Source organism: Syzygium oleosum, unplaced genomic scaffold (genome assembly GCF_021117445.2).
Source record: "Syzygium oleosum isolate NSW1041296 unplaced genomic scaffold, Sole_v2.1 Sole_v2.09, whole genome shotgun sequence".
NCBI classification, from domain to species: domain Eukaryota; kingdom Viridiplantae; phylum Streptophyta; class Magnoliopsida; order Myrtales; family Myrtaceae; genus Syzygium; species Syzygium oleosum.
The window spans coordinates 1,339,839-1,358,593 of NW_026607493.1; the positions used below are offsets into that span (position 1 = coordinate 1,339,839).

The 18,755-nt window shown below is 40.3% G+C and overlaps 3 protein-coding genes across 3 annotated transcripts; all 3 read left to right on the forward strand.

The window, feature by feature from the left end:
* The first annotated feature begins 1,974 nt into the window (after positions 1 to 1,974).
* Positions 1,975 to 6,211, forward strand: LOC115690235 (uncharacterized). The gene is made up of 7 exons (XM_030616515.2): positions 1,975 to 2,923; positions 3,331 to 3,369; positions 3,459 to 3,529; positions 5,058 to 5,122; positions 5,231 to 5,320; positions 5,449 to 5,541; positions 5,644 to 6,211. Exons 1-7 carry the CDS (start codon positions 2,286 to 2,288, stop codon positions 6,055 to 6,057), a joined length of 1,410 nt encoding a protein of 469 aa, XP_030472375.1. The 5' UTR covers positions 1,975 to 2,285; the 3' UTR covers positions 6,058 to 6,211.
* A 2,173-nt stretch (positions 6,212 to 8,384) lies between these two features.
* Positions 8,385 to 12,681, forward strand: LOC130138979 (uncharacterized). Its single transcript, XM_056314814.1, has 8 exons — positions 8,385 to 8,588; positions 9,024 to 9,411; positions 9,801 to 9,839; positions 9,929 to 9,999; positions 11,528 to 11,592; positions 11,700 to 11,789; positions 11,917 to 12,009; positions 12,111 to 12,681. The coding sequence occupies exons 1-8, from the start codon at positions 8,549 to 8,551 to the stop codon at positions 12,522 to 12,524; spliced, it is 1,200 nt and encodes a 399-aa protein (XP_056170789.1). The 5' UTR covers positions 8,385 to 8,548; the 3' UTR covers positions 12,525 to 12,681.
* A 1,252-nt stretch (positions 12,682 to 13,933) lies between these two features.
* On the forward strand, positions 13,934 to 17,339 carry LOC115690233 (uncharacterized). The gene has a single exon (XM_056314663.1). The coding sequence runs from the start codon at positions 14,363 to 14,365 to the stop codon at positions 17,045 to 17,047; it is 2,685 nt and encodes an 894-aa protein (XP_056170638.1). The 5' UTR covers positions 13,934 to 14,362; the 3' UTR covers positions 17,048 to 17,339.
* The last annotated feature ends 1,416 nt before the right edge of the window (positions 17,340 to 18,755 follow it).

Sequence of the window (18,755 nt, forward strand, 5' to 3'; positions counted from 1 at the left end):
CTAAATTGACAATTGAAAAATTTAGAACTGAATTGGCTACCGTATATTAGGTTTAGGACTTTTTGAACAATCTTCCTCTAGATGTTTATGTGTCAGACTGGTCATAGAATAAAAATATGTTGCCTAACCCATAAAATAAAAAGAATACTCATGTACGGTGTCCAGCAAGAAAGATGGCATGTGATTTTTACAAAGATTTTATTGAGAAATGGGGTATATTTGTTTAGTTGATCTTTGCATATATAACCAGAATTTTTTCTCCCGATGTATTCTTAGAGTGAGTTTGTAGCGTGACAAAACTCACCTGCATTCTAGTGTTTCAACTTATTCATAGAAAAAGTTGGTGTTAGTTTACAAGGTTAATTTATGGAGTGATGCAATAATTATATGACTTCGTTTATTTCGCGAAAAATGAATAATTTGAAAAAAAAAATTTGTAAAAATGATCTCTTATATTACTTATAAAAGTGAATGAACAAAATATATTTTCCGCATTGACGAAAATGTTTAGATGCAAATTGTTGGTGGTAATAAAAATATTTTTCATTGACTAAGTATTTCATGTGACACAAACGATCATTTTTAAGAATTTTTTTAAGTAATTAAGTTTTTACGAGACAAATAGACCTATATAAGAGTTTAGCGCACAATACGCGTGTGTACTTGAATTAATTTGTAAAAGCGAAAAAAGTATTAGACTGAGAGTTGTCTAAAAAAGAAAAAAAATGTTATTTTTTCAGCAGGGAAAATGAGTGAGTAAAGCAAGTGGGTGCTTAGATTGTGGGTAGAATTTAATTGTTAATTTTATGTAATTACTTTATAAACGGTAGATTTGGAAGGAATGTAAAAATGAATTAATTGAATGGTTTTTGGTTTAATGTAAAGATGGGTACACCATGAGCTTCTCCTCATGCTACTTAAGGAATAAATCAAGGTTAACATTTTCATTAATATTCACAAGCCTTCTTTCTTTATCTCTCCAGAACTTAAGGCAAAGCTTGTTCGAAAGGAGCATTTTGGACAAAGAATCCTCATCCATCAAATAGGCTATCGTACTAAACTATCATGGGTTATCTCCTTTTATTTTTTCGATAAAAGTAAGTCTCTATAGAAATAGAGTCTTTTACGAGCACACTCAAGAATTTCAAGAGAGCAGATCTTTGATCGAGTTATCAAGCCTTCAATTTGAATGTAATGAATCTCATGTCGAAATCTCGATCACCCATTTGGAATAATTTCGTTGACTTGCCAACTTACGAATGAAAACCTCATCTAAGTTAGGGGAGTGACTTCGTCCATTTTTCTTTAAAGTTGTTAATTTTTTTGGTCAAATTTATGTTATTAATTGAATCAAAAAATTCTCACACTTTTAAGGAGATTTCTTATAACCAAATTCCGTTTGCTTAACGAAAAATAAGCGATCTAAAGAACATTTTTCTAAAATCGATCTCTTATATCATTTGAAATAATTAAATAACCACAAACGCGATCGTTATCGATAATAATTTATATTTAAATATTTTATGAACAGTAAAACTATCTTTTTTATTTTTTTTATTCGTAAAACAAACGAAATTTCGTTATAAAAAATTTTGTCCGCATATTCGGCCACGGCTTATTGCACCACCGATAAATCAGACATATAATAATCATCGGATCATGTGACACCGTCGATTATGTCCACAAGACCGGACCGGGCATATTCCTGGGGAACTAAGCATGAGCAACGTCGCTCTTCCCCCATGCGCCGGACACGTGTCGAAAGAGCGTAACCCCAGGCGCTCACGTTCCCCACTTAGACGGCAACACGTGTCAAGCGCCCACTCCAATCGCGCCTCTTTTGACCTTTTCCCCACGACTTTCTGAGGACGACAAGCCGCCGCGACCGCCACGTGGAGCGAGCCCGCATCGACACGTGTCGCCTCTCAGGTCCTTCGGTCCCCCCACCGTTTTTTTGGCCCCCTCCGTTCGTGGCGCCCGCAGCTGTCGTCTCGAGAACCGTCCAGCCGCAAGCGTCCAGATTACGGCTCCGGTGACGTCTCGCCCAACGGATCGCTTCGGTTTTCAAGGAGACGAAACCCAACTTCAACTTGACTTTCCCCATTTCCAGAACCGCTCTCCGGCTTCATGTCATGCGCAAGAACGCATAGTTTCCGTTCCTAATTCTGGATTTCTCTACTTCCGATTCACCAGGAAACTCTATATTCAGCCCCGCCGTTGATTTAAGCCGATCGGTTATTCTTGGGTGTCGAGGAATTCGATCTCTCTCTCTCTCTCTCTCTCTTATGGTCTCCCTGCGAACGACAGCGTTTGCAGCCATTTCGATCCGCACCCGCGAGACAGAACCTCCATTCCGTGGTAAAGTCGGCAGCTTTAGGCCCAAAAAGACATACCCATCTTTAGAAACTCGCTCGCCCGACCAAAAATCACTGGCAGTTGCGAGAATTTTAATGGTGATGGATCCAAAACAGGGCGCATCGTCACCGTCGACCTTGATGCTAACTTCGGGCGCGAGTGGCCGCATAAATGCGCTGTTCTCGCTGCGCGCAATGAAGAGCCTGTTGATGCTAATCCGGGCCTTCGTCCTGATTCTTCTCATGCCGTTCCGGGGCCGGAAGCGGGTGGTTGTCGTCTCGGCATCCGCGGCGGAGAAGTCCAAGGATGAGAGGAGTGAGAGCAACGGTGGGAGTAACCGGAAAGTTGGGCCTGTGGTGAGGGTCCCGGCGACGGCGCTGCCGTGGAGGAGGGCGGCGTCGTCGTCGTCGTCGGTGGAGCAAGAGGTGGCGGCACGGAGAGCAATGGCAAAGAAGCGGGTGGCACAGGATGGCGATGAAACTGTCGTTAGGGAGTTTTCAATTTTCACGACTGCAAGGGCGGACGCATTGTTCACACAATCTTGGAGACCCGTTAATGTAAAGATCAGGTGAACCAGAAGCACAAGTTGTCTTTGATTTGCTGTCTGTTTTGTTAAGATTTTTATTCCGAAATTTGCCTGATGAGTTCTGATTTTTCAGTACGTTAATTTGGGAAAGGACGTTTGTCGCGTTTGCTTGAAATTATCGGCGATCGAGAATATATTTATTCTGCACTGTGGAATGTACACTTTGTCCGACCAGGGAAAAAGACAACATTCTGTGAAATTTGCATCGATAACATTTTAAGATTGTTTAATCACATTTATGCATTGACGATTTACCTAGGTGAGTTCATACTCTGCATGTTCTGCTGTATGATATCTTGTTTTCTTACATAGTGCATTTAACACTGGAACATACATGACAAACTTAGTGTTGGTCGTTATTATAACAAAGCATGCTTATGTTTTGGCAGGGGATTGGTCATTCTTTTGCATGGTCTGAATGAACACAGGTTTGTTTTCCACCTGAACTCAGGTGTTACTATGCTGCTTGTTATCTCTGGACCTGATGATTGAGATTTCTTCTCGTCTCTTGTGCCAGTGGGAGGTACAGTAATTTTGCAAAGAAGCTGAATGCCAACGGATTCAACGTTTGCGGAATGGATTGGATTGGTAAGTCCAAATCTGTCTCAGTTTGCATAATCCAAGTTAGAGTTCGCTCGTGGGAACCAAAATGTTCGCATTCCAATTGTCCTCTGTGTATTGTCAAAGAAACCTGGAGTTAGTGATACTCGTCCCTGTTTTCCTAGAACGTGAGCTATTCTATGCAATCTCCTCGTTCTTCTGATTTGTTTTAGTGACCCAGTTTTAACTGGAAGCTGATTATAGAACGGAGGATGTCCTAATTTACAAAAACAAACAGCTCTTCTTTGGCAGTGAACAACAGGAAATAGGTTAAGTTAGCAGCTTATCATAAGCTGGAAATACAGAAATTATATATGAAGTTCACCTTAAAGTCGTATACCAGCTTCAACAGTAGACTCTACTCTGGAGGAAGTAAATGATGGATCAGCTTTGCTCGAAACTCCATCTTAATTTCGGGATAGAGTCGCTTTTTGAAACTTTAGTCATGTGATTTCCTGATTGTTTTGCACCGTCACTGGCCTTTCACATACTAGTATAGGGGGTCGAGGGTTATTTGCATGATCAAAATTTTAATTTCGTCGATTGGCTGGAGACTCACAGTTTCCTTACTGGTGTCCGCTGCTTATTATGTGTGTGATGAGGTGATAACTTGTTCCGGTGTTACAAAAAATTACGCAATTCGACAGAATTTGCGCTCCTGTGCTCTTCGTGTCGGATGCCATCCATATGACGCATGCAATTTTGTTTCCCTCTGCTTATTTGTTCACTATGTATAATAATGTTTCCTAGCAGACATATACAAAACCCCTATCAAGAGATGGCTGCTTTCGAAAACAGTGAACTGCTTTACATAATTCCAATGTGCTTTATTTATTGATGTTTCTTTTAGAAAAATTTCAAATGTTTCGTAGTTATTGCATTGAGAAGAATCATTTATTATCAACAATGCATCTATATTTGGATGCAGGAAATGAGTATTTCATTTCAGATGCTTTTGGGTGGGAAGCCTCTGCTTATGTGTAAGCATAATATTAGAACGTTGCCTGGCCTTGAACTTCTATGATTATGTAGATTGAGCGTGCAAATATTTGGAAAGTTAAGCCGAGGAGAAACTGTCTAAATATTTAAGCCAAACTTTGGAGACAACTTATCAGATGGAAATTGCATTGCATTTACGTTCTACATTGTGCAAACTGAAAATGTCATCTCCCACTCCTATCTCCCTCCCTCCTCTCCGTCTCTTCACAGTGAGTCAAGTGTCTAGTTAGAGATTATGGTACTAGGTGTCTGCAATTGCGAGATGCATCTGTATAGTTTGTATTTTGAGTGGATGAAAAATAGGTTTTAAATCGTCATGTTTGTGAAAATGCTGAATGGTCTCATGAGGATGACAAGATTCCTAGGTAATTGTACAATTGCAAGGTTTTGAGTATCTGTGTAGTCGACAACATTCATTACTTGTCGCGACTTTTTGAAATTTCACTGATACCTTCCTTAAAGATTTGACTGGCATTGCTCTAATGTGCTTTTGTTCGACTCTGTTGTCATCTCTCAGGCCACGGTGGAAGCGATGGGCTGCATGCTTATGTTCATTCTCTTGATGACGCTGTATGCGATCTGGTAAGTATGATGTCCATTTCATACATGTTTATAAAGCGTTTTTTTGCTTTTTAAAATTTTGGGAGTGTTATGCAATCTCCTTATTTTCTTCATCTCTTGTTCTTGCAGAAATCGTTCATCGGAAAAATCTTGGCTGAGAATCCAGGGCTCCCTTGTTTTTGTTTTGGGCACTCAACAGGCGCGGCAATCATTCTTAAGGTAAGATTTCAAAGTGAGCAATGTGAAATACTCCGGTGTGCCATCTTTAGCATATCATGCTCTCTCTCCATCGGTTACTGATCTGCTTCTCATAAGTGAATCGCTCATCTTTTGAAATGCGCATACAGGCTGCTCTTGACCCAAAAGTCGAAGCCTGCATATCAGGCGTTGTGCTAACTTCACCCGCTGTAGGAGTTCAGCCATCCCACCCAATTTACACGGCAAGGACCCTAGTGCTACTTCCTGTTCTTCAGTCTAGCAAACTATGCAAGGACCCTAGAAAATGAGTACATGCATCCCTGACTTTGTAATTACCTCTGCAGATACTCGCTCCGATTGTCTCCCTCTTATTGCCGAGATACCAAGTCGGGGCTGCGAATAAGAAGGGCTTGGTGGTATCAAGGGACCCAGAAGCGCTCGTAGCCAAGTACTCCGATCCCCTTGTCTATACCGGATCGATCCGCGTGAGAACGGGGTACGAGATCCTCCGGATAGCATCCTACTTGCAGCAGAACCTCAGGAAATTGAGGGTTCCCTTTTTGGTCCTCCACGGCACAGCGGATAGGGTGACCGACCCAGATGCTTCCATGAAGTTGTACGAGGAAGCATCCGCGACAGACAAGACAATCAGATTGTTGGAAGGGCACTTGCACGATCTGCTCTTTGAGCCAGAGCCAGACCGTGAAGCCATTATGAAGGAAATAATTGAGTGGCTGAATTGTAGAGTAGAGAGGTAGGAAAGAGAAGCAATTTCAGTTCCTTCTTGTCAATGCATTTGAAGGGAATCGACTGATTCAAAAAAAAATTCAAGTTTCCAGTAATTTTCTTTATCAGAAAGATCAGCTGAAGTTTTTGATGAAAAAGAAGAAAAAAGGATCCTATTCATCGTAAGCATTGGAGTTGACCTCCGGATTACAGTTTTTGGTATCTGCGGTTCCAAGCAAACTACACTACACTGTAGATGTTGTGAAATAGGGAAATCTGAATACAGGATTGACGATTGGTCGACCTGCCTCAATTACTACTGACGTTCTACAATCACAATCGAGCAATTTAAATACATAATTGTATTCCTGACTCTAGATCATATAAAACAGACTCACGACAGAACAGTTAATCCTCACGTGAACTTTTACAAGACATATACTCTCTGGCTAAATCTGATATTCTGTGTATGGAATTGGATCTAACTACAATCAGGAAACTCAAAAGAGCTCTTTAAATCGTAACTAGGATGAATGTGGTAGCTTCACACTTGTCAGATTGATGTCTTTTGGGAAGCTCGAATATCAGAGATACTCCGCGACTCGGGACTTCGCAAGAAGTTGCAAAAATGATCTTAAACTCTCGTTTGTGGATAAGGTTCTGAGTTCAGTGGTGGAAGACGATCACAAGTTTCCCAAAAGATTCAAGTACCTGAAACTTGACTACCTATACAGTTTTTTAAGGGGCAATCTTGCTTCAGTGCTAAAAGCAAAAATAAAAAATACTTCTAGTTGCCCCAGATAAAAGCAATCTTTTGACACCGCTTGTCACGTAGCTTTGGGTAAAATGCTCAAGGCTTCTGGTTTCCAACTCGGATCACCTTCAGCAATGGCTTTTGACAACATTCGTTTGCCCACTACAATTGGCGAGATCGTATGGGAGGAAAAAGTGTGCAGGCTTGTCCTTGGAACTTTTTTACTTTCAGCATTTTCCGCCTACTCTGAATTCCTTGAAGTACTTTTGGACCAGAAGAAAGTGTCTCTGGAATTGCAGCCTTTCGTTTTGAGAGAGCCTTCATTCCGCAGCAATAAGTGGTCAAATAAAGTGCATCGAAGGCGATGCTCTTGTTGGTCCTGTGCTTCCTGTGCCCTTCCTATCAATACTTCATCTTGTATGACATGGCTCTTCAGAAGCATCAGTTGGACTTTCTTCAGAGACAGAACTTGGCCAGCAATTCGGTGAAGTTATGCAGGTGGCTACCAAAATGGCCATGTCGGACTCGGGGTCCTGAGGTTCGTGACGAGCATGCCATTTCGCTTGCAGATGACAGAGAAGAGAGACCTGGACCGCGTTGCAACAAGAAAAATCGTTCTTTTTGTACCACATAGCTTCTTTTTAAGCCTTATGTGCACTATGAAGCTATTTTTGTTTAGCAGAATATTTGATAATCAAGTTCTAAACAAAATTTATTTAATCAACAATATACCTTGTTATGATTAATACATGTTGGAGCGGGAAATAGATTGATAAGCTATATTTATGAGAGTTAATGATGAAGATTTGTCAATAAATAAAGGCATAAAGTTGTCTTTGTCGATAAGTTCTTTCTTTCCCGATCTTCATTAATGCGTAAAATAATGGCAAGCTTATATAATCAACAAGATATATCACGAGCTATTTAATTTCCAGATATTCTACCTTAACTAGCAGTAAAAGTAATTTACTTTCAATATGATTGTGTTCTTTCTATTTTATGAATTGAAATTAACAAGAAAATAATTGGTAACGTATTTTTGTTCTTATCTATTTATGAATTTGGATGAAGTGAGGAAATGAATCCACACTTCCAATTGTAAAACATATTTCTTAATCAAACAATTTAATTTTTTACCAGTCAACTTCTGATTCAATTTGTTGTAATCTATTTATTTTACGATACTTCATAAATTATGTTCCCCATAAGCTATGCATGTCTATAATGCAGTTTAAGTACTTTTATTTTGAGAATTAATTTTTTAGAGAGATTTATTTTGAACAAAAGGTCTTCAATTTCTGTATGAAAAATTTAAATAGAAATAGCGATCGACTGTCCCCGTCCCCACTTTCCAAGAAAGGGAAAGAAATCTGCGAGTACGAAGCGATGGCGAAACAGCTTTTGACTACTTTACTTCAGCAGAAGGATCCTCTGACGTTTTCTTGAGATTTCCTTTTAAATGTTTACCCTTTTAACAGCACGCTCCACATGCAAACAAATTCTTACACAAGCTCTTACCCAAATGAGCGGGAAGAAGAATGGATATAAATCGACCAAGGGATGCTCCAAAGGTGTCTCCTCGTTTCTTGGTTTGCGTGGCAACTGCTGTTACGAAGTCGAGAGTGGTAAGCTTGTTTGACACCAACATCTGAATCAGCCATAGTCGCCGATCACAGCCTTTTCTGGGACTTCGTAACTGTTTGATGTTATAGGTGTTGAGTCAACCTGAACCATCACTCTTCGAAGTTTTGAGCTTTTTCCGCATAAGCATGGCTTCGCAGGGAAAGAAACTCATCAACGACCCAGATGGTTTGCACACAATCTCTTCTTCTGCCTCTTGACATTTCGCTTCATTGTGGTTCCTGGTGCCTTCGTTCTGTTCATGGTTTGATGTAAACGAGAAAGATGTAATCTTGCATGATGTTGTCGTTAAAATCTCGGGAGTTAATCTTTTTTTTTTCTTCTTGACGTGTTATTTCATGTCTTTATTGGCATTTACGTGGTTCGATGACATGAATTTGTCTGTTGTCACGGATGGATGAAAAAAGAGAAAAGGGAAACAGGAAGGAAATGTATCTGTTACATCTGTTTGATGCAATTGCAGATGTGGTGACCGAGTCATCGAGGGTCTTGGCGAAACTTATCCTAATTTGCAGTACTTGGATGATTTTCCCGAGTTGATTCCAACTTGCGTGATAAATAATTTTTTGGATGCTTCTTTCGTGAGACTTACGGTTTATGCAGTGACTCACACAAGCTGCCGCACGCTGTTCTCGCTGTGCACATTGAAGAGCCGGTTGATGCTGACCTGCGCCCCGTTCCGGCGCCGGAAGCGGGTCGTTCTTGTCTCGGCGACCGTGGTAGAGAAGTCCAAGGATGACAGGATTGAGAGCAACAGTGGGAGTAACCGGAAAGGTGGGCCTGTGGTGAGGGTCCCAGCAACGGCACTCTCGTGGAGGAGAGTGGCAGCAGCATCGGTGAAGCAGAAGGTGGCGGCACGGAGAGCGATGGCAAAGAAGCAGGTGGTGCAGAATGCCGATGAAACTGTCGTTAGGAAGTTTTCAATTTTCATGACAGCGAGGGGTAATGGATTGTTCACGCAATCTTGGAGACCTGTTAATGTAGAGATCAGGTGAACTAGAAGCACAAATTGTTTTTGGTTTGCTGTCTGTTTTGTTAAGATTTTTAATTCGAAATTTGCCTGCTGAGTTCTGATTTTTCGGAAAGGATGTTTGTCACATTTGCTTAAAATTGTAGGCTATCGAGAATTTATTTATTCTGCACTGTGGAATGTACATTTTGTCAGACCAGGAAAAAGACAATCTGTGAAATTTGCATTGATAACATTTTAAGATTGTTTAATCACATTTCTGCATTGATTATTCACCTAGGTGAGCTCATACTCTGCATGTTCTTCTGTGTGATATCTTGTTTTCTTACATTGTGCATTTAACACTGGAACATACATGGCAAACTTGGTGTTGGTCGCTATTATGACAAAGCATGCTTATGTTTTTGCAGGGGATTGGTCATTCTTTTGCATGGTCTGAATGAACACAGGTTTGTTTTCCATCTGAGCTTAGGTGTTACTATGCTGCTGGTTATCTCTGGACCTGATGATTGAGATTTCTTTTCGTCTCTTGTGCCAGTGGGAGGTACAATAATTTTGCAAAGAAGCTGAATGTCAATGGTTTCAAAGTTTACGGAATGGATTGGATTGGTAAGTCCAAATGTGTCTCAGTTTGCATAATCCAAGCCAGAGTTTGCTCCTGGGAACCAAAATGTTCGCATTCCAATTGTCCTCTTTGTATTGTTAAAGAAACCTGGAGTTTGTGATACTCGTCCCTGTTTTCCTAGAATGTGAGCTACTCCACGCAATCTCCTTGTTCTTCTGATTTGTTTTAGTGACCCAGTTTTAACTGGAAGCTGATTATGGAACGGAGGATGTCCTAATTTACGAAAACAAACCGCTCTTCTTTGGCAAGCGAACAACAGGAAATATGTTAAGTTAGCAGCTTATCATAAGCTGAAAGTGCAGAAATTACATATGAAGTTCACCTTAAAGTGGTATAACTGCTTCAACAGTAGACTCAACTCTGAAGGAAGTATCTGATGGATTGGCGCTCAAAACTCCATCTTAACTTCAGGATAGAGTCGCTTTTTGAAACTTCAGTCATATGAATTCCTGATTGTTTTGCACCATCACTGGCCATTCGCACACTAATGTACATTTTCACATATACGGGGTCGAGTGTTATTTGCATGAACAAAATTTTAATTTTGTCGATTGGCTTGAGACTTACAGTTTCTTTACCTGTGTCTGCTGCTTAGTCTGTGTCTGATGAGGTGATAACTTGCTCCAGTGTTACAAAAATGACGCAATTCGACAGAATTTGCACTCCTGTGCTCTTAATGTCAGATGCCATCCATTTGACACAAGCAATTTCGTTTCCCTGTACTTCTTTGTTCACTATGTATAATAATGTTTCATATCCAAAACTCCCATCAAGAGATGGCTGCTTTCGAAAACAGTGAACTGCTTTTCATAATTCTAATGTGCTTTATTTATTGATGTTCCTTTAGAAAAATTTCAAATGTTTCATAGTTATTGCATTGAGAAGAATAATTTATTATCAACAATGCATCTATATTTGGATGCAGGAAATGAGTATTTCATTTCAGATGCTTTTGGGGGGGAAGCCTCTGCTTATGTGTAAGCATAGTATTAGAATGTTGCCTGGCCTTGAACTTCTATGATTATGTAGATGTAACGTGCATATATTTGATAAATTAGGCCGAGGAGAAACTATCTAAATGTTTCAGTTAAACCCTAGAGACAACTGATCGGACGGAAATTGCATTGCATTTACGTTCTACATTGTGCAAACTGAAAATGCCATCTCCCACCCCTGTCTCCCTCCCTCCTCTCCCTCTCTTCACAGTGAGTCGAGTGTCTAATTGGAGATTGTGGTACTAGGTGTCTGCAATTGCGAGAAACATCTGTATAGTTTGTATTTTGAGTGGATGAAAACGGGTTTTGAATTGTCATGGCTATGAAAATGCTGAATGGTCTCATGAGGATGACAAGATTGTTAGGCGAGTGTACAATTGCAAGGCTTTGAGCGTCTGTGTAGTCGACAACATACATTACTTGTTGTGACTCTTTTAAATTTGACAGATACCTTCCTTAAAAATTTGACTGGTGTTGCTCTAATGTGCTTTTGTTCGACTCTGTCGTCATCTCTCAGGCCACGGTGGAAGCGATGGGTTGCATGCTTATGTTCGTTCTCTTGATGACCCTGTATGCGATCTGGTAAGTATGATGTCCATTTCATGCATGTTAATAAAGCGTTTTTTCCTTTTTAAAATTTTGGGAGTGTTATGCGATCTCCTTATTTTCTTCATTTCTTGTTCTTGCAGAAATCATTCATCGGAAGAGTCTTGGCTGAGAATCCAGGGCTCCCTTGTTTTTGTTTTGGGCACTCAACAGGTGCGGCGATCATTCTTAAGGTAAGATTTTTAAGTGAGCAATGTGAAAAACTCGGCGCAGCATCTTTAGCCTATCATGCTCTCTCCCCATTGGTTACTGATCTGCTTCTCATAAGTGAATCGCTCATCTTTTGAAATGCACATATAGGCTGCTCTTGACCCAAAAGTCGAAGCATGTATATCAGGCGTTGTGCTAACTTCACCTGCTGTAGGAGTTCAGCCATCGCACCCAATTTACACGGCAAGGACCCGAGTGATATTTTCTTTTCTTCAGGCCCCAAACTATACAAGGACCCTGGAAAATGAGCAAATGCATCCCTGCCTTTGTAATAACCTGTGCAGATACTCGCTCCGATCGTCTCCCTCTTATTGCCGAGATACCAAGTCGGGGCTGCGAATAAGAAGGGCTTGGTGGTATCAAGGGACCCAGAAGCGCTCGTGGCCAAGTACTCCGATCCCCTGGTCTATACTGGATCCATCCGCGTGAGAACGGGGTACGAGATCCTCCGGATAGCATCCTACTTGCAGCAGAACCTCAGGAAACTGAGAGTTCCCTTTTTGGTCCTCCACGGCACCGCGGATAGAGTGACCGACCCGGATGCTTCCGTGAAGTTGCACAAGGAAGCATCCGCGACGGACAAGACAATCAGATTGTTGGAAGGGCACTTGCACGATCTGCTCTTCGAGCCAGAGCCGGAGCGCGAAGCCATTATGAAGGAAATAATTGAGTGGCTGAATAGTAGAGTAGAGAGGTAGGAAAGAGAAGCAATTTCAGTTCCTTCTTGTCAATGCATTTGAAGGGAATCGACTGACTCAAAAAAATAAATTTCGAGTTTCCAGTATTTTTCTTCATCTGAAAGATCAGCTGAAGTTCATGATGAAAGAGAAGAAAAAAGGATCCTATCCATCGTAAGCACTGAAGTTGACCTACGGCTAATAAATTCTAGTAGCTGCGGTTCCAAGTAAACTCCATTGTACATGTTGTGAAATAGGAAGATTCTTTCGACCAAAAACAAAAAAAATAGGAAGATCCGAATTCAGGATTGACGATTTGCTTGGTCTGCCTCAACTTGAATTAATGGGAGGATTACATCGAACATTTTCATATAGTTTAGAGACTACATTGAACATGTATCAAAAGTTCGGTGACCATATTGAACAAAATAAAAGTTCAGGGATCGTACTGAATATTAGACTAAAATTCAGGGACTTTATTAAACAAATTAAAAGTTTATAGACCATATTGTACATTGAACCAAAGTTTAAAAATTATTTGTGCCATTATCTCGTTTAGTAATACAAACGCTTTTGAGTCCCTGTCTCTCTTTATCTTTAAACACTTTTTCCGTCTAGAATTCCCTTCCTTTTTTACTGTGAAAGTAAGAGCGAGAGCAACCGATCGCAAATCTTAATGCTCAAATGTCACGAGACACGTCCATTTGGGTCGGGACTCCACAATTAGCTTTGAACTCACGACACTATTTGAATATATGGCGCCTGTGATTTTTTTTGGAGATCTTTGGACCGTTTTCATAATCCGAACCGACATTTTTTTTACATAATTTAATTTACTATTGTATCTTCTGTATGAAGTTCGAAATACGATGTAACTAAATAGAATAGGTACAATCAAACTAAATCGAAATACTGAATAGAACATAGAATAACTGGATTAGAATTTTATTCTACGTTCTAGGAAATAGAAATTCTAATCTTTAGAACAGTAATATTTAACTACTAACTAAAATATAATATGTATTTCAATTAACATTAATAGTTATTCGTTATATATAAATATAATTGAATGATAAAAAAATATTTATCTAATTTAACTCATATTTTTATAGGGCTAAGTCCAAAAAAAAAAGCATCAACTTTACCTTTAGCAACAATTCTGATCCAAACTTTTTTTTTGTCTCAATAAAAAAACATCAACTTTTATTCGAATCCCTAATCTGGCTTAATGTGAAATTTTCAACTTATTTGGTTAAAATACCATCATTTTTATTTCACTTAAGCCGTGTTAAGATTGTTTGCTTTTCGGTATTCATGTAGACAGATTTTTAACGATTCTCGTTGACAGAATTTCGACGGAGGGTAAATGTGTTGTATAACTACAAATTAGAATTTTTTGTGTGACATGAGAAAAATCAGATAAATATATCAATGTAGGCATAGCCTTTTAATGAAATAATCTCCGCTTCCTCAGCCGCCCGCCTCCAAAGCTCTCTGTTCTTTCCCTTGACGAGGTTGTCCCTGCAATCTTGCCACCTGCGAAACCGGAGTTGGAGTTTGGCTGGTTGCAGAACCAATTCTTGAATCCCTCCCACCACATTGTTGCCCTTGAGGCTAAGAACGGTCGGTGAGAGACCGTGCCCTGCAGAGAGTACTAGCATCGAGAGTCGCCGTGAAGTTGAGCTCCTCACCGGTTTGCGCCCCCTTCCGTTCATCGGTGCAGCGATCCGCGGTAAAGCTCCAACCTTGATCACGCCCAGAAGAAACTCTTCCGTGGACTGAATCAACGGCCGCTTGGTCTCTTTCCCCTCCGCCCAACCAATTCTGGAAACGCAGTTTTCTCTGATGTTTGGACGACCATGGACTTCAACCAGGAATGGAAGTCGAAGTTCCCAATTAACACCGTCTTCAAGTCCCCACTTCTCGTAGCGGACCCCTCCGCCTTAAAATCTCAACTGGGTCCTCTGATCTTCAACCCCAAGCCCGATTCTCGAGCCGAACTCCTATCTTCTCCTTCTCTTGTTTCGCCTCCGGTTATACCCCCTCTTCCTCGGCTCTCCCTCTCCAGATTCATCAGCACCAGCTCTTCGGCGCCACCCTCGGCGTCCTCCAAGATCGAAGGTTTGTTCGGCCCGGATCAGACCGACGCGGCTTCCGGCTTCGCGCACAACCGCCTCCAGTTCCTTTGCTGCCCGGACACTAGCAAGGTGATTGTCTTCTTCCCAACAGGTGCTAATTCTGACCAAGTTGGATTCTTGAATTTGTCTGAGGAGGATGGGAAGTTTAAGGTCAATATTGGTGAGGATGGTGATGTCTTTAGGTCCAAGAAGAGATTTTGTCACTCCATTGTCAGGATTGTCGTTAACTCAATTCCGGATTCAGGGGATTGCTTGCCGAGCAATATCGGGTATCTGTTGGCATATACGATGTACTCAGTGCACTGGTTTGTTGTGAGGAGGGTTGGAAATTCCGGGATACCGGTCTTGGTCTCTTTGGGTAGTAAGGTTTTCAAGACTTGCGCTGTTGTGCATGCTTGTTGGTGTCCTGAGTTGCCTGAATGGAGTGTGGTTTTGTTGGAGAGTGGTAATCTATATTTGTTTGATCTCGAGTGTGTCTTGCATAAGGTTGGTTTAGAGCATAATTGGAAAGGTACTCGGTTGAGAGTTTTGTGGGATCATACCGCTAGTTCAAAGAGTGCTAAATGGTTGGGATGTGAATTCAGCTGGCATCCGAAAATATTGATAGTTGTACGATCAGATGCGGTCTTTCTAGTGGATTTTAGATCTGAGCAATGCATTGTACGATGCATAGCAAATATTGGGATGTCGAGTAGTTATGCGTCCATGGAGAAGGATCGGTTTCTTGCATTTTCTCGGGCCGGGTCCGATGGTTTTCACTTTGCCTTGGCTACAGACAAGCTTTTACTTCTGTGCGATACACGTAAGCCGCTGAACCCGGTGTTGCAATGGTCCCATGGTCTTGATAGGCCATGCTACATCGATGTGTTTAAATTGTCCAAATTGAGATCAAACTCTAAACAAGACACATATGAGCATGCTTCCAAACTGGGTTTCTGTATCTTACTAGGATCTCTCTGGAACTGTGAGTGGAACCTGTTCTGCTATGGGCCTCCTTTACCTGACGCCAGAGGATCGTTTCCTTCAAAAGTTTCAGGGATTTGTGACTCTTTTTATGCATGGGGCCTCCCCTCAGAACTCTCACTTTCAGGTCGTGAGTGTGGCTCTGGAAGCTGCCTTTTGAAAGAAGAATTCTTAAAGAAATCTCCACCTCAATGGGTAGATTGGCAACGGAAAAGAGAAATGGTATTGGGATTTGGAATTTTAGGCATCGGTCTCTCTTCACCAGCTTCTGATGATGATGAATATGGTAGCTTCACACTTATCAGGTTGATGTCCTCTGGGAAGCTTGAATATCAGAGATACTCCGCGTCTTGGGACTTTGCAAGAAGTTGCAAAAATGATGTTAAACTCTCATTCGTGGATGATGGTCTGTGTTCAGTGGTGGAAGACGATTACAAGTTTCCCAAAAGATTCAAGTATCTGAAACTTGACTACCTCTACAGTTTTTTAAAGGGCAATCTAGCTTCAGTGCTAGAAGCAAAAATTGAAAAAACTTCTGGTTGCCCCAAAGGAAAGGAATTTTTTGACCCTGCTTGTCATGTAGCTTTGTGTAAAATGCTCAAGGCATCTGATTTCCAACTCGGATCACCTTCAACATTGGCTTTTGACAACATTCGTTTGCCAACTACAATCGGTGAGATTATATCGAGGAAAAAGTGTGCAGGCTTGTCCATGGAGCTTTTATCTTTAGCATTCTCCAGCTACTCTGAATCCCTTGAAGTACTTCTGGACCAGAAGAAAGTGTCTCTGGAATTCTTGGTTGTTCCAGAGACGGTGCAATTGCAGCCTTTCATTTTGAGAGAGCCTTCATTCCGCAGCAATAAGTGGTCAAATAAAGTGCATCGAAGCGATGGTCTTGTTGGTCCTGTGCTTCCTGTCCCCTTCCTATCAACACTTCATCGGGTCAGAGACAGCTCTTCAGAAGCATCAGTCAGCCTTTCTTCAGAGACAGAACTTAGCCTGCAATTCGGTGAAGTTATGCAGGTGGCTACCAAAATGGCCATGTCGGACTCAGGTCCTGAGTTTCATGATGAGCATGCCATTTCGCTTGCAGATGACAGAGAAGAGACCTGGACCGCGTCACAACAAGAAAAACCGTTCTTTTTGTACCACACAGGTTCTTTTAAGCCTTATGTGCATCCTGTATGTTCTCGTATGGTCTCCAAAGTGGTTGACTCTAAGGCCGTTTCTAGCAAGAGCACCGATGCTACTGGGTTAGAAATTTTCGATAATATATGCCCAATCAAGATGACATTCAATTCCAGTCAACAGGATTTTGGGTCTAAGGAACTAGCTATCTACAACATATTGAAAGGACAGTACTTAAAGCAGCAAGAAAGCTTCGATCCCTACCAAGACTTTCTTAGTCGGTGCAAACTTCAAAAGTGGAGAAGCAGCGTCTGAGAAATTTGGGGAGTGAGATAGTATGTTGTACAGTGTTTAGAAATCTTGATCCAACCCCTATTTGATCTTTGTCGTTTAGACAAAGTAAGTTATGAAGACTGCTTTGGTGTCAAAGTTTATGTTGTATCATGATCTAATATTATTGTTAGGATTAGTCCTAGTCAAAGCTATAAGCAAATGCCGAAGGCAAGTATTATTTAATAGCAGGAATGATGATTCCATGATAGTCATCTGATGTAGGAGAACAAAAATTTAAGAATCTGAAATATGTGAAGATTGCTTGTGTTCCATACTTCTAACTTGTTCTGTTCTTTTTCTTCCCTTGCTTTTCTTTTACAAAGATGGTCTATCTGAATGCCTCCATCCCATTGTCCTATGTTGTGATACAAACTCAGGGTATTTTCTTTCATGATGCCCTTAGTTATATGAATCTTTTAGGGTAAAAAGTCATTCACATCCTTCGGGTCGGTCTCTGCACTTACCATTGTTTGTTCATGCCAAAGACATTTTCATGTCACATGTTAACATGCTTTTGACTAGGAAGTCCCATATATTGCTTTATGCCTTCTCAGTCACAGGTTCGGCGATCTTGATTAGTCGTTCTGTCTTGTATGTTGTCCTTCTGTAGCTCAGGGGTGAGGGAGGTTGATTTTGTAAAGCTTCTTTCTCAATTCTTGTATCTCTGTAACAATAAGGAACTAAGTTTGATAGGGGTTAATGTTCTTTTGGCTGTGCATTTTTCAGCTGCCTCCTTTTTTGACCATTTTCTTTCTAGCTGAAGTCGAATTTATCCCTAGATGCATTTTTAATCTAGGAAAAAAACTAACCAAAAATCCTAAATTATGCCTACTGTGATGCAACCTGCTTCAAGAAATTGATGAAAATGGTCGTCTATTTTCTTCTGTCGATTACTGAAATTGAAAGTCCCGGTTCTTTTGTCAATTACTCGGCATCTTTTCTTCTAAATAGGTCTGGAGCTCATGCAAGAACCATAATTTTTTTATTAATAAAGTACAAATTTTAGAGCGAATGCAGTGGAATTAGCGGATGGTTAAGGCTCTTTCCATGTTATGAGTCTTTTTTTTTTCTTAACACATAGTCTTCAATTTATTGTGTTACGAAATATACTTTTTTCCCATCTTATTATAATGTCCAAAAAATTCGAATTCGTGATCTTTTTGAATTATGTAGAACAAAGACATTCTTCAATTAATTCATAAAAGATATCTATGTGTATTTCCTTTCACACATCCTCTACTTTTTGTCTTATCCTCAAATGGTCCATTTGATTGGACTTTTTTTCCAAAATAGATTACTTTGAAAAAGTAATTCTTAAATAAATCTCTCCCGGAATTAATTCGTAAATTAGCTTGTCATTGCCAAATTATCCCTAACATTGCCTAGTCATCACCCTTTTCATCCTAGTCACCATTACATCTCTCTTAAAAGATAATATCAAATATTTTGCACAATCTTTATTACCGTAAACAATTAAAATCGAAATTAAGTTGCACATAATCAAAGATTGATTTAATTTTTTGATTTGTTATTCTGCTCATTCAATTTCCCATGGAGTTTAGATTAAAATTATAGATAAAAAGTAATTTAAAATACAACTTAAATTAAGTAGCCTATGTTGAATATGATTATCAAAGCATCGTAATATAGTACTAGTTATATAATAATATAAAAAATATTATAATATCTA

What these genes read in the sequence shown, in the direction of transcription:
- LOC115690233 (XM_056314663.1), top strand. Translation starts at nt 14,363, where the DNA reads ATGGACTTCAACCAGGAATGGAAGTCGAAGTTCCCAATTAACACCGTC.
- LOC115690235 (XM_030616515.2), top strand. Translation starts at nt 2,286, where the DNA reads ATGGTCTCCCTGCGAACGACAGCGTTTGCAGCCATTTCGATCCGCACC. An exon ending in ATGACGCTGTATGCGATCTG is followed by an intron (nt 5,123 to 5,230) that starts GTAAGTATGATG and finishes TTGTTCTTGCAG; the next exon opens with AAATCGTTCATCGGAAAAAT. An exon ending in CATCCCACCCAATTTACACG is followed by an intron (nt 5,542 to 5,643) that starts GCAAGGACCCTA and finishes TTACCTCTGCAG; the next exon opens with ATACTCGCTCCGATTGTCTC.
- LOC130138979 (XM_056314814.1), top strand. Translation starts at nt 8,549, where the DNA reads ATGGCTTCGCAGGGAAAGAAACTCATCAACGACCCAGATG. An exon ending in CCTGTTAATGTAGAGATCAG is followed by an intron (nt 9,412 to 9,800) that starts GTGAACTAGAAG and finishes ATGTTTTTGCAG; the next exon opens with GGGATTGGTCATTCTTTTGC. An exon ending in CATGGTCTGAATGAACACAG is followed by an intron (nt 9,840 to 9,928) that starts GTTTGTTTTCCA and finishes CTCTTGTGCCAG; the next exon opens with TGGGAGGTACAATAATTTTG.